Raw genomic sequence first — 12,852 nt, forward strand, 5'->3', positions numbered from 1 at the left:
CAACGAAGTTCTTACCCGACCTTGACGACGTTGCATTGGAAAGCTCGATTGATTGGCTGCCCTTTCTCAGAATGAAAACATCATCTCTTTCGTGTTTCAGGATGGCAGCGCCATCACCAGCACCGTCATCTTAGGCAATGCGCCCCCGCACGCGATTGCGGATAGAAACCTCGGAGGCTTCATCAAGTGAGACCAACTTCTGTCTTCCATGCCAGCGGGCGGCCTAGTTCCCCTCCCGTCCAAGCCATCGTGAAGAGGTGCTGGCGGCATTGGAACGTCACTGGGAATTCCAACCGATTCCAACCACCTGGTGGTGTTTGTCCTAACCTCCTCTTGTTATCTGTCTGTTGCGTTTGCGTCTGTCTCTCCGTCGTCATCACCAACCTCGTCGCCGCTCGTCTCTGCGCCTTCCAGGCACTATGAATGTGCTTTTAAGAGTTGCGACTTGACCTCAGCCCTTTTCATCTGCTCTTGAGAGGAGCTCACGGCCACATTAAGCACAATCCTTCGTTAGTGAAGCCAAACAGAATAGCACTATGATCTCAAACAGAATCGTTCGTTTTGCGCTCTTATGCGCCAGCTCGTCGATCCTTTATACGACGCCCGGGCGAGCATCTCCCACATCGTCATCATCCTCAACATCGCCGGCAGCATTTGCCTTCCCCTCCTGCGTCGAGAGCTGCGTCAACGTGTCCGGCTGTGGCACCGACAACCCGCAATGCATGTGCAAGTTCGCAGGCAAAGGCATCTTCCTCGAGCTGGCTCTGACCTGCATGTCCTACTACTGCGAAGCCGAACTCCGCCGTGCCGACGACACTTTGATCGATATCATGGAAGCTGGTTGCCAAGCCATCCGCCAACCGATACCTGAGGAGAAGCTGGAAATGGCTGAGGCATGGGCTAGCAGGCTGGTGAAGGACCTTCCCCCATCGCCAACAATTGCGACCACGACAGTGCATCACCCTTTGCCTACAACGGCGACTACGACGCATGTACCTTCACCAGCAACTACGACAAAGCCGACGGTTGTACCAACTACACTAGAATCGCCTTCATCAATAAGCACTTCTCCATCAGCCGCCACCGCCTCCGCGCCAGAAAGCACCAGCAGCATCAACACCGCCACCACGCTTCGACCCCAGACTTCCTCAACCAAACCAGCCAACGAAGCAGCTACGTCTGCTCCCGCACCAAAACCACGCCCAGATTCGAGTCCGTATGGGCCGTTTGTCGGGCCCGTCCCTAGTTCTGCCGTCATGGCCGTCATGGTTTCACTGCCCTTCTTGCATTGGGAATTGACATTTGTGTATTTGGCTGTTGCTGGGTTTTTGTTTGCATAGCTGGAGTTGTCCTGAGTGGGCCGGGTCGATCTGGGAGAGAATGTAGACATAAGGAGAAAGGAGATATGAAGAGGGCGGGGTTCATGAGTTGATCAGTTATGAGAAAAGAGCAAAACCAGAAAGCAGGCTTTCTTGTGTTTGTTACGGGGAAACACCATGAATATGGTGGAGAGAGGAGAGCGGAAAGGGCATTGGCGTGGCATTTGTGATACCCGGGGAAAAGAAAGAATCTGGGAATGGCAATTGTCCTAAAAGTTGTACATCAAACAGTCGACGGTGACAGAGTTTGGATACATTCAAACGAGTGTAAATCTAGAACTCCAAGACATCAGATCACAAGTGATTTCTTCATCTTTCTTCAAGCAGGGAAGCTCTAATTTGGAGAGTCATGAAGATCAACAACTCGGTCCGAGCTTTTTGATCAGCATAAGGTCGCAACATCCCATCTCGTTCATGTATCAGATATACGTGAGCTAAACTACGAAAGTGGTGTGCACTAATGCAACGTATTTTTGTTGCTATGAGAGATATAGAAACATCCAGTCAAGTCTACGATATCCTCCAAGTAAGCAATCACCGTACGATTACGAATTGGATTTTGCCTCGTGATTCACTTTTCAGAATCGACGTCACCTACATCTCCCCCGTCCTCTTTGTATGACAAAAAGCCCCTCAGAATATCACGAATTGAACAAACTCCGCTCGAGGTATCTCTCCCTCCAAGTGGTATATCCGTAGCAAGAAACCGCCTGGCAACAAGCTCCGCAGCTTTTAATGCCTCAATATCCTCATGACTGGGACTCGCAAACACCGCCTCAATATCTTCGTCTCTTTCCAGCATGCCCAAAATATCTCCTGCTCTCTTCAACACATCATCCTCAATATGATTAATCGCCGCACACATTAGTCCCAGGCTGTGTTCAGCCCGTCCGTGAACGAGACGGTACAAATACGTGATATGCTCTTCCCTCTCTTCCGCCTCTGGGTTCAGTCGAACTTCCATGTGAGCATACGCAACACCTTCTTCAGGTTTTAGAAATCCTCTATTGAACACATCGTGAAAGTGTGTGCTCACGAGCATCCGGGGTCGATCCGCATCCAGCTCCAAGAAATGGTGCAGATAGGCCGTGAAGACCGCCGCACCGGCCTCCATTGTGGTACCTTTTCCAAACTCGTCCGCGAGTATGAGGCTTCGCCGGGTTGCGAAATTGATGGAGAAGGCTGCTTGTTTGAGATCGGTCATGAAAGCGCTTTCATCGTCCATGGCGGTTTCTCGGGTGGCAACCCGGGTGAAAATTCGATCAGTCACTCCAATTGTCGCACGCGTGACTGGCACGTAGCTTCCAATGTGTGCCAAATAGATGATTAGGGCAACCTGTTTCATGTAGATGCTCTTTCCGGAGTTGTTTGGGCCCGTCAAGACCAAGGCCGATGGCTCTTTGGGTTCGTCTCTGACACCTACAAAGTCAATTTCATTGCCATTCTCCGATGCGCAACCACCTCTAAGTATGCAGTCATTGGGGATAAAGGACGGTACGAGAAGCTCCTGAAGTGGGTGACGTCCGCCCTCAATGTCAATGATATTCTCGGATGTCATTTTTGGTGGAGCCCAATTGTACTTCTCTGCAGCGAAAGCCAACGCAAGCAGACTGTCGAGCTCCCCCAGTAGTTCCAAGGCGCGAATCAGTGCATCTTCATGCTCTGAAACAGCCCCCGCCAGCTCCACTATTACCTCGACTTCCTCATCTGGATCACTGTCAGATTTGAACCTTGAGAGTTGATTGATGCTTATAGGTGTCATGGAAACTCACCGGCAATCTCCTCAGTTAAATCACCGTACATGTCGTCCAGTTCAACCATCGTCCTGTTCTTGTAGTAAGCCCGCTGTTCATCCTTCACCACCTGATGCCACTCGTCGTCGGCAAGCCCCGTTCCATTGAAAGCACCTTCTCCAGTTTCAGGGTTTAGGGCCACTACAATGAGAAATCCAAGTCGGGGCACTATTGTACATTCCTGGACATATTGGACAGCCCATTTGGGGATTTGCGTCAGAATCTCTCGTTTGACATCGGAGAGAATATGGTACACCTGAGTAAAGTCGTCCTTGAGCTCGTCTAATCTTTCACTGGCACCTGGTAGGATTTCTATTCGGCCCGTATCTTGTGACAGTTCAAAGTCGATCGTGTTCACGATCATCTCACCGGCCTGTAGAATGCCCTGAGTGTTGATATCCTCTTGGAGCTGGTAAGACATCGCGTATGTCAGCAGACTATCCAACCATCCTCGTTATGTGGCATCTGAAATTACCTTTGCATAGATGCTTAGATCTTGGCCTCCCACAAGTGAGCGTATGTCCTCCCGTATTTGAGTGGTAAGCATTGTGAACCGTAAAAGCGCCCTCCAGTCGTTGATCCGAAGGGATAACTGTCCTCTTATTCGGTCAACACCACCTCTGACGTGGTGTAATACGGCCTTGATGTTCTTGACTTTTTTCAACTGCCTCCGTATGCTCTGTACAATATCACTGTTCTCAGGGCGGAGAAAGACGGCAATACTCCGCTGCCTTTCCTCGATCACGCCGATAGCAATGCTTGGTTGGAAGAGCATTTGGCGAAGTTTTGATTTTTCTTGGACCGTACCTGCTAGAGCTTGGAGGAGCCCCGCAATCGAGAGGCTTTCTTTGACTTTGTTCTCGGAGCCGCCAAGGCACTGGAGTTGCGGGTTTGGGTGAAGCTCTGTTCGCAATATCTGTAGTGACAACAAGGCATCTGCGCTTATGAGCATTACATCTGAAGGCGAACCCATGGTAATCGACTTGACTCTGAAAGATAGTGGTGCGTCGGCACCAGGAGCGAGATTTTCAGCGCTGCGACGACGCTCAAGGTCACTTAACACAGCACCAGCGCAACCAACTGACAGATGGCTATTGAGATTGACTGCCTTCTCTAAGCGCATTAATCGCCTGTGGTTCGAAGAGCCAATGCAATGCACAGCGTCTTCGTCTTCTTCCCCTGGCGGTATCCCATACCCGGGCGATGAGTCATTGTAAAGCCCCAATAGCGCTTCTTTGCCTGCATCATAGTCAAAGTCTGCACTGGCAAGATGACGAAGGATATAGAGCCCTCGAATATCGGTGGCATCGTCATCGCCAAGCCTTTGAGCATCCCGTTCGAGGAACTCGGTTAGTGTCTGGGGAGCTCTGTTCGGCACCATGATAGTTGTTGGCTGTGCTTGAAGTACGATAGTGGCCACTGTTTCGATTCCGCCCATGGAGACATCTTCTTCGATAATTAGAGTCTCGTCAATGACCACGTAGTATGCGCATCCAATCTTTCCCTCTCTGTTCATGTCGACAGCCATAATGACTTCGTTCAGAGCGTCGGAAGTCTGCTCTCTGTACCTCTCCTCTTCTGCCTCATCGTAGCGAGAGAACGTAACAGTCTGGGTAGGACGCTGAATAGTCGAGGATTTCGCGGTCAGCGGCGTGGCCGAAGAGAATCGACGAGAATCTCTATTCGATGCTCTTGGTAGAGTCGGCAGTTTTGGGGAGCTTTGCGGTTCACGTTGCAAGGGAGAGGAGGTAGATGGGAAAAGGGGTTCCACGGGTCTAGGAGATCTGAAATTCAGACCGGGCGGCGTAGACCGAAATGATGACGATGACGATGTCGATCGTCTCTCTGAGGCTGTGGAGCCAGTACATCTGGAGACTTGGGTACGAGGGCTTTGTGTTCGATGTTGTCTTTGACGGGATGACGATGACGATGCATGTCGGGGAAGAGATTGCGATGACACCCGGGGCCGTGAAGTTCCCGAGGGTGTGGAAGATGGTAGAGCAGCACTTGAACGTCTTCCAAGGGCTAAAGAGGAGCCGCTTACACTTCTACGAGAGGAAGAAGTGACACTTCGTGGTTCCACAGAGGCTCGAGACGCACTCAAATGTGGACGAGGTGAGGCTGTTGAGGATGCTGCCAGGCTTGATGGAGTGAGCGCCGGCGAGGTAGAGCGGCCAGAAGAGTCGCTACTGATCTGAAGGGAGAAATCCATAATCAGGTTGCCCCCCGCTAGAGAAAAGGAGCTGGAAACGACGGGAGGAAATAAACAATGGACAGGATACCAGATACTGGTTATAGCTGTTGGATAGGTAAGGATGAGCGCCGTCAGCACCTCTGAAACTAAGATACGAAGGGCACGGAGGAACTGTGTGTATGTGTGTGTCGGTGTCATTCCACCTTCTTCCGATGAAGAGAAACTTTAGTCGAGACGGGACGGCGGGGAGTCGACCAACGCCTCCATGGGTGTGTAAAGTCCAGTGTGTCATGTCCCAGCAAGGCCGCTCAAGGCAGGAACTATCCTCCCATCCTGGCCACAAGAGCAGCTTGGGAAGGAGCACCGAGAGTAGCTGTGGAGCGACAAATGATGCATCTGCCCCACCGTCACAAGGAGGCCCAAATCAGGTAGATGGCTCGCTAAAGCCCTTGTGGACAATATGCTCTTCAGTTTGAATCGATCACAACTTATCCGTGCATGTACCCCATGGCCTAGATTAATAGCATCAACTCAACATAGGTCGCGAGGCTCCGATTCAACCCCGTCTCGTGGATTCTTCACTTCTTTCCGGTACCGCCGCCACCGTTCTTGATCCATTCAGCAAACTCTTTTCGCTGCCTGCGGATGTCGACAAAGCTGGGCCGGGATTCCAGATAGGTGAAGGGGTTGCCCATGTAGTCCTTTTCCACCTCTCCGTTGTTGCCCAAGAAGCCCTCCTCCCCTTCCCGCTCAATCTTGCCGGCCCAGACGCGCCATTGAATCGGCCGCAGCGGGCGCGTTCCCAGGACCAGACCAAGCACAATAACTAGGGTTGCGGCAATGGTCTCGATGGCAATATCCACGGGAAGTGACGATGCGACCGGAGTAGACGAGGTGAGTGTGCTCGTGGCCGCCGCCCTAAAGGATTGCAGTGCTGCGTGCTCTTGGGCCGAATAGCATCTGTATTGTACGCACAGTCGTCAGATCCCAACCGGTCAAAGTAGAGTAGAGTAAAGTAGAGTATGCAGCAGGCGGGGGTCCGACGCGATGTTTTGGTGGGGGAGGAGAATGCTTACGCATGGGCGAGAAGAAGGCCGCCAAAGACGGTGATGGTGTTGGATATCCACGTCATGATTGACGTTGTTCGCTATATAATCGCAACGTAGGAGACGCCGGCAATTGGGACGTAACGAGAGGCGGGTTTCGTTGCAGGTTCTTCGGCGGAAGGGTGTCTGGAATGGAATGTACCATAGGTAGATGATTGATGTCAACGTCAAGTGCTTGGATGTTTGACGTCCAAAGCTACAAGGTACGTGCCCGTGTAACTGGCAACATGGGAATGAGGGTGTGTATGTCTTGGTGCATAACTGCCGATCTAAAACAAGGATTAACCTGCAACTAAACGGTAATATTGCAAAGTTATGCCTTTACAGAGCTTGGCCGAGGAAGCGGGGCCAAAGGGTAGCATCGCACGTCAGCCGGCGGAGCTACCCTAGGCTAGGGGGTGCCAATTGCGGCTCCATGGACTCGCAGGGCTTCAACTCCAAATCACCACCCTTGCTTGATCTTTAAGTGCACAACCACATGCCGAAAACGTCGTGGCCGCCGTGCTCGTCGTCGTCACCCACTTTCAACACGGAATCTCCCGCCTCGCACCATATCTTGCGCGTAGCACCGCAGCCGTTTCTACTGCGTCATGGTCATCTGTTTACTCTATGATGGATCGACGGATCATGACTTGTGACTGATTTGGATGCAAGGCACGACGACGGCAGGACGGCTTATACGGCAGCTCAACGGGAATATTTACAGGCAAGCATGTCTGAGATACGCGCACGACATACAGTAGGTACATACCTTTGCCTGGCCTGAATCTCGGTGGGTTTTGTCTACGTTCAGATGCGACCCACTAGTACGGCGAAACCCTGATCGAGAGATGCCTGGCCATTCCGGTCCCGAGCTTACAGGCCTCAGAGCCTCAGAATATAATGGTGTGTTTGCGCCATGGAGTAAACTAAACATACAAGGTCTCAATCCAGGAGGGTGTGGTTGCGGTATCCAAGGTATCTTTCTCCATCCATGATTCATCCAATGCCTGTTTCCCAACTCCAATACCCAATTCCAAAATTCTAATCCCAAATCCCGAACCCCGTCCTTGTGCCTGTTCCGTTTCCTGCACCCATGATTGTATTCCCTACCTTGATCCTGTCCTGTCCTCGTTCCAAACTCCGAATCTCAACAAAAGAGAGAAAGAGAGATAAAAGAAAGAGAGAGAGAAGAAGAAGAAGAAGAAGAAGAAGAAGAAAAAGAAAATATGGACTTGTTCGGCCTCCCTTAACCACACCATTGTGGCGATGCCTCGGTTTCCCAAGATAGCATCCTCATCTTGGAAAACATTAACTGACATGGGCCCATCCAGGTGGTTATTGTACCCGTGACAACGATCATTCAAGGCGTGTGGCTGACCAGCTCCGTCTTGACGACCGCATCAGCTACGGCGGGCTGGTCCATCATCCAGCTCGTGTCAAAGTGGCTGCCGTCCGGAAGCGGAGGGTCCACACTTTCTACATGCCAGTTACCCCCGCTCAGCGCCCGCATGTGCTCGTCCTCAAACATGAAGCTGTCAACAAACTGGCTACCACTGCCGTTGTCGCTGTCAGCCCCCGACGCCATGGGCCCTGCTCCCCCGGAGGATCCCAACGTGTTGGGCTGCCATGCGCTCTGTGTCGATGAGGTGGTCGCCTGCGTCATGCTGGTTTTGTCCTCACTACCACCACCGCCACCGTCGTTGCCAATCATGCTGTGAATGCCTGCTCCGGCCGAGGTCGTGTACACATTCTCTAGCGATGGGTCGATGCGCGGTTCGTCAAGCACATGGTACTTGCGCTCGTGGTGGTGGGGGTCGTACTTCTGATCATGCTGCGAGTCATGACTGTGGTGGTGGTATTTTGGCTCAAGATGCGAGTCATACTTTTGCTCATATTCGTGGTCGTAGTGCTCCTGCTTCAACAGCAGTGACTGCTGCGTTGGAAGGTCATACTCCGCCGGACTGGCCGTGAAATGATCGGTGAACATGGGCTGACTGTACTGATTCAAGTCATGGGCACCAGCGTTGGACATCGACAACCCGTGGGGACGCCCTCCAGAGTAAGCCATGGTCGGCGATGGCGTCCTGCGCATGACAATGTCCTCAACCGACATGCCGTGATGGAGATGTCTTGGCGGCGTGTGCACCTGCGCCCCATAGTACGATCCATCCCGTAGCGCCCCAGGGTGATGCTCATACGGCGCCGGCATGGCCTTGCTCGGGTTGGAATACTCAAAGGGCGACCGGTGCCCGGCAAAGGCTGCCATTGTGTTATGCATACCCGCCGAGTACCCATAAGGCGGATAGGTCAAGCGGCCCATGACATACGGCGGATGATCGTCAAAGTCATCGCTGGATGCCCTTGTCAGTGAGCGAGCGCGCGGTAGGGTTCGCGACCTGATACTGCCGGTGGGGTCCCATTCGGGATCCGAGCAGTCGCTCTCGTTGCCATCCTTGTACTTGGGCGCCTTGGACGGCTTTGTGGGTGTGAACTTGTAGTCCGGGAACGCCAACTGGTGGTTCTCGCGCTCCTTTTCGGCCCACGCCTTGAACTGCTCCCGCACCTGCTCCGGCTCCATCGGCCAGCTCATGCCGCACACCCGCGATACCACCTGGTGGTTGTGCTCGTCCGCCCAGCCCTTGGCCACGCCCTGATACGTTTTGCGGTACAGCATGAAGGCGTTCATCGGCCGCTTGACTTTGCCCGGGTTCTTGCCGCTCTCGACTTCCCGTTGGCGCACCTCTTTCCCTCGGTTCACGTAGTCCTCCATGTTGGTTAGCACCAGGTCTTCGGGAACTTTTTGCTGGCTTAGTGGCTTGTCGAGCAGTAGGGCTGCTACTTTGCCCTCGAGCTTCTTCGAATCCGTTGACGACTTCTTTTTCCTTGGTGGCTTCTTCTCAATTTTCGAGCTCCGAGTCAGGTTCCTGAGGGGAGAGTTTCGGTGGTTGCTGTTCATCAACTCGGCATGTCGTGCCGGTGTCGGTGGGGACGTCGCGGGAGTGCTATAGGGCTGAAAAGAGTTCGGGTACATCATCAGCGTCCACTCACAACCCCAGTTCAAGCCAGATTGGGAAAGAGTTTACCTCGGGGATAGGGCCATAGGAACTGCTGTCTTGTCCGTATAACTGACCGTGATATTGCTGGATTTTTCGGTTCCATGTCAGCAAATCATGGATACAAGACCGCCATGAGGGGGGAGCTGTGACGGTTCTCTTACAGGTTGGACACTGATGGCGCGCTGATACTGTTGTTGAAGTCCGGTATCAAAACTTTGAGAGTGGGATAAAGGATGGGGGACCGGTGTCCCATATCTTGTCCCTGGTTGCGAATGTGTCTGGAAGGGCACTGACGCCATGTTCTCCAACAACTGTGAGGGAAAGGTCATTGGGTGATGTTGTTGAACATAGTCATGATGAAGACTTATCCCAGAAGGAGCAGGTGAAGGTGGGGTGCGTCTATCCATTTCGAGAGGATATGCAATTTTGGGTCGAAGTCGTCGGTTGGTACTCTTGGTTCCTGGCCGTCTGGGGTCGATTGTGTCTTCGTCGTATTCTTTTCTAAAGCAGTCGACTTCTGAGACCAGCTGCTCTTATTGATATCAAGGCTTGTTGTTTTTGTCGTTGTTGTTGTTGTTTCTGTTGTCCTAGTGGATAACTCGTGGTGTGGATGACCAAAGAGGAGGTGATCCGGTTACTGGTACCGGAACAGGAGTGATATATATCGAGCTGTTTGGGGCTTGGGACATGGGCAAAGTGAAGAGATGTTGCAACTATTCGCTTCCTAGCAAGGATGTGATACCTTTCCTATCTGTCTTTTCTCTGTCTTTTTACAAACAAGTCCTTTTATCTTCCCAATCGGAATTCCCCCTCGGGTTGGAAGAAATGTCGGGCTTCTTGGATGCCGATGGAGAAGGAGATGTCGAGGTGGTGCGTTCGTCTGTTCGAACACCTTTACCGCTGTTTTCCAACCACTCCCGGAACTCTAGCCGGTCTTGCAGCAGGATGATGCAGATGCAGCTGTCTGGGATGGGGTGTCTGGGCTGGTTCGCGTTATGTGCTAGAGGAGATTGCGGTACCTATCCTCCTTTGTTTGCGAGAGCTCGGCACAGGACAGATACAGGTCGCTGCGTATGGGAGAAAAGTGGCTAGATGCTTGTTGACCGGCTGTGATCCGTGTCTCCCGCGCTCGCTGAACGATATGAAGGAAAAGGGGGTGCGAGGAGAGACTGCCTTTGTTGGCTTGGACAGAGTTGCACTCTTTTGATGGGGGCACACACAAGAGAAAGAAGACAGGCGGGGAGACCACGAGCATGTATTTATTCAAGACTTCTTTATTAGACATTCAGGTTGTTAGCTGGAGGTGCGGTTGGTCTACGATCGTACTTCTTGCCGCATCCAGGAGAACGCTGCTTTCGGAAGAGCCACCTGGGCGAAGTCCAGGAAACCCTCTGAGAGGGAAAGCACGGGCAACATCATGGGGAGGGGGCGAGGGGTTGTGCTGCCGTGTGGGAGCGAGTTGCTCTATCTCGGAGACCTGGCAAACCTGACGTATCCGTGCCCAGGGAGGGAATCTGAATGGGAAGAGCGCTAGTCGCTTGGAAAATGATCCACGGTCATGTCTATTTACAGAGGCAATGAGCCGTTGCGTCACAAGGATTGCAGAGCCTCGACCAACTGTTCTTGGTCAAACCCGGATTACGGGGATCAGACAAGCCAGGTATAGGTTTAGTGAGCCGGCAGCGGAAACTTCAAGGGGAGGGATGGAATGGGATGGGATGGCAGATGGGAGAGGAATCTTTTCGTGCCAGTGAGGCTCTAGATTCTACGGTCTCTCCGGGGTCCCTGGCCATCAACTGTTTGGTTCTGCTTCATGGGTTCGAGCATCCAGCCGACGAACGAACGCCGCAACCATCTCCGAGCTTGTCTGTCCCAAGGGCCTGAAGTGTCCCGATTTTGGGAGTGGCATACATGAGGGCGTGAATACGGTGCGGTTTCTACAAACTACAGTACGCTCGCAAGTGCGACAAGTAGGGAAACTGGGAGTGTTCACCGAGGAGAGGGCGGCTTGGATGAGGGTTCGAAAGTGTTCGAGTGGAATGTGCCGGCGACACCCGGAAACGGCATGGGTAGGTACTTAGTGACCTGCCGCCAAGGGATCTCAAGGCGTTGCGGCTTTCTTTCATCAGATCAAATGTCACGTCCAGATCCGGGGAGCGGGCCAACAAAGTGCTGCCATTTATCTTGTTGAGTGTCAATCCCCGTTCCGTGCTTGGCACATGACTGGTGTTGGGCGGTCATCAGTTGCATCTTTTTACCAAGGTCAAGATCAGGAAGGAAGGGAGGTTCGACACGCCATAGCATCCCAGGGATGGAGGTTGAGAAGAACCAGGATTTGTGGTATCAATATGATTTTTCTGACCCCTCCCGCCACTACGTGTACAAGCAAAGCAAGCCATGCAAGCCAAGTTTGTATCCCAGATCTGGCATCCAGGGGGAGTCAGTATGCATGCCATAAACTACGGTGTAGATGGGTTGGATAGATGATCAACCCGCGAATCCCGCTGTGGGAGGCGAAGGCACGGAACATGTTGGATGTGCATTCTAGTCCACCCTCCCTTTCAACGTACACAAACCAATCTTCAACTAACAGCGCATGTTTGGCAGTGCGGAATTCGAACTATCTTGCGCCGCTCTGCTACGAACCCCTGTCGAGAGGAGGCACGGAGCAAGCAAAGAAAAACTTGGTAAACATTTTTACTGGAGGGATGTCGATAAACTCCCCAGATGGTGTCGGGTAGCTGCATCACTAGCATCTCCCTTCCCACGTCTTGCCCATGTCTTAAGGCACCGGTCTTCTAGCTCGCTTCTGTTTGGAGCGAACATCAATCTCTGGGCAAGGCTAACCTTGAAGCGAGAGACTTGGCTTTGAAACCTACATGAGGACCAGAAAGGCGCAGTGTATAATAGTACATCACAAGGGGGACCCATGGATCTGCTTCTCAATGCAGCCAGAAGGCGGTTTTACAAGGCAGCTAACCAATAGAATACCTACTCACATGGAATAGGGTAAGGTGAGCATCTCTTTTGCATCTTCAACAAGATTACGCAAACTCAATGGAGCTGGAAGCACGTGGGATTTCAAGGGCGATCCCTTCCGTCTAACCCCAGATGCATTCCAGAAAAGTATGGAGGATCATGACGGAGGCGAAGGTACTCAACAAACAGGACACACGGCAAGTGCCTATCACATACCTCTCAGCTACAGGTTGAGTGGTGCTGGGCTGGGGACGGCACTGATAGGTACCTCTATCGCGAAGCGTTGAGATATATCGATAAACTTGATGGATATCTCATCATCCTAGCCGGCCAGGACCCCTGAAACCACACCCAGCCCAAGCC

The 12,852-nt window shown here is 52.4% G+C and overlaps 6 protein-coding genes across 6 annotated transcripts; 2 read left to right on the forward strand and 4 right to left on the reverse strand.

The window, feature by feature from the left end:
• Nucleotides 1-647: 647 nt before the first annotated feature.
• On the forward strand, nucleotides 648-1,340 carry NEUTE1DRAFT_16460 (uncharacterized protein; the record flags this gene model as incomplete). Its single annotated transcript, XM_009856602.2, has 1 exon — nucleotides 648-1,340. A coding segment is annotated over one exon (693 nt), but the record flags the coding sequence as incomplete, so codon positions are not given.
• A 616-nt stretch (nucleotides 1,341-1,956) lies between these two features.
• On the reverse strand, nucleotides 1,957-3,593 carry NEUTE1DRAFT_72957 (uncharacterized protein; the record flags this gene model as incomplete). The annotated part of the gene is made up of 3 exons (XM_009858208.1): nucleotides 1,957-3,086; nucleotides 3,152-3,484; nucleotides 3,542-3,593. Coding segments are annotated over 3 exons (1,515 nt in total), but the record flags the coding sequence as incomplete, so codon positions are not given.
• Nucleotides 3,594-4,442: 849 nt separating this feature from the next.
• On the forward strand, nucleotides 4,443-5,239 carry NEUTE1DRAFT_105842 (uncharacterized protein; the record flags this gene model as incomplete). The annotated part of the gene is made up of 3 exons (XM_009858209.1): nucleotides 4,443-4,521; nucleotides 4,802-5,052; nucleotides 5,120-5,239. The coding sequence occupies 3 exons, from the start codon at nucleotides 4,443-4,445 to the stop codon at nucleotides 5,237-5,239; spliced, it is 450 nt and encodes a 149-aa protein (XP_009856511.1).
• Nucleotides 5,240-5,820: 581 nt separating this feature from the next.
• On the reverse strand, nucleotides 5,821-6,607 carry NEUTE1DRAFT_91659 (uncharacterized protein; the record flags this gene model as incomplete). Its single annotated transcript, XM_009858210.1, has 2 exons — nucleotides 5,821-6,326; nucleotides 6,443-6,607. 2 exons carry the CDS (start codon nucleotides 6,496-6,498, stop codon nucleotides 5,945-5,947), a joined length of 438 nt encoding a protein of 145 aa, XP_009856512.1.
• A 1,207-nt stretch (nucleotides 6,608-7,814) lies between these two features.
• NEUTE1DRAFT_126312 (uncharacterized protein) lies at nucleotides 7,815-10,199 on the reverse strand (the record flags this gene model as incomplete). Its single annotated transcript, XM_009858211.1, has 4 exons — nucleotides 7,815-9,456; nucleotides 9,538-9,594; nucleotides 9,672-9,821; nucleotides 10,126-10,199. The coding sequence occupies 4 exons, from the start codon at nucleotides 10,197-10,199 to the stop codon at nucleotides 7,815-7,817; spliced, it is 1,923 nt and encodes a 640-aa protein (XP_009856513.1).
• A 302-nt stretch (nucleotides 10,200-10,501) lies between these two features.
• Nucleotides 10,502-10,772, reverse strand: NEUTE1DRAFT_118979 (uncharacterized protein; the record flags this gene model as incomplete). Its single annotated transcript, XM_009858212.1, has 1 exon — nucleotides 10,502-10,772. A coding segment is annotated over one exon (269 nt), but the record flags the coding sequence as incomplete, so codon positions are not given.
• Nucleotides 10,773-12,852: the final 2,080 nt, after the last annotated feature.

Source organism: Neurospora tetrasperma, assembly GCF_000213175.1.
Source record: "Neurospora tetrasperma FGSC 2508 unplaced genomic scaffold NEUTE1scaffold_81, whole genome shotgun sequence".
Lineage (NCBI taxonomy): Eukaryota > Fungi > Ascomycota > Sordariomycetes > Sordariales > Sordariaceae > Neurospora > Neurospora tetrasperma.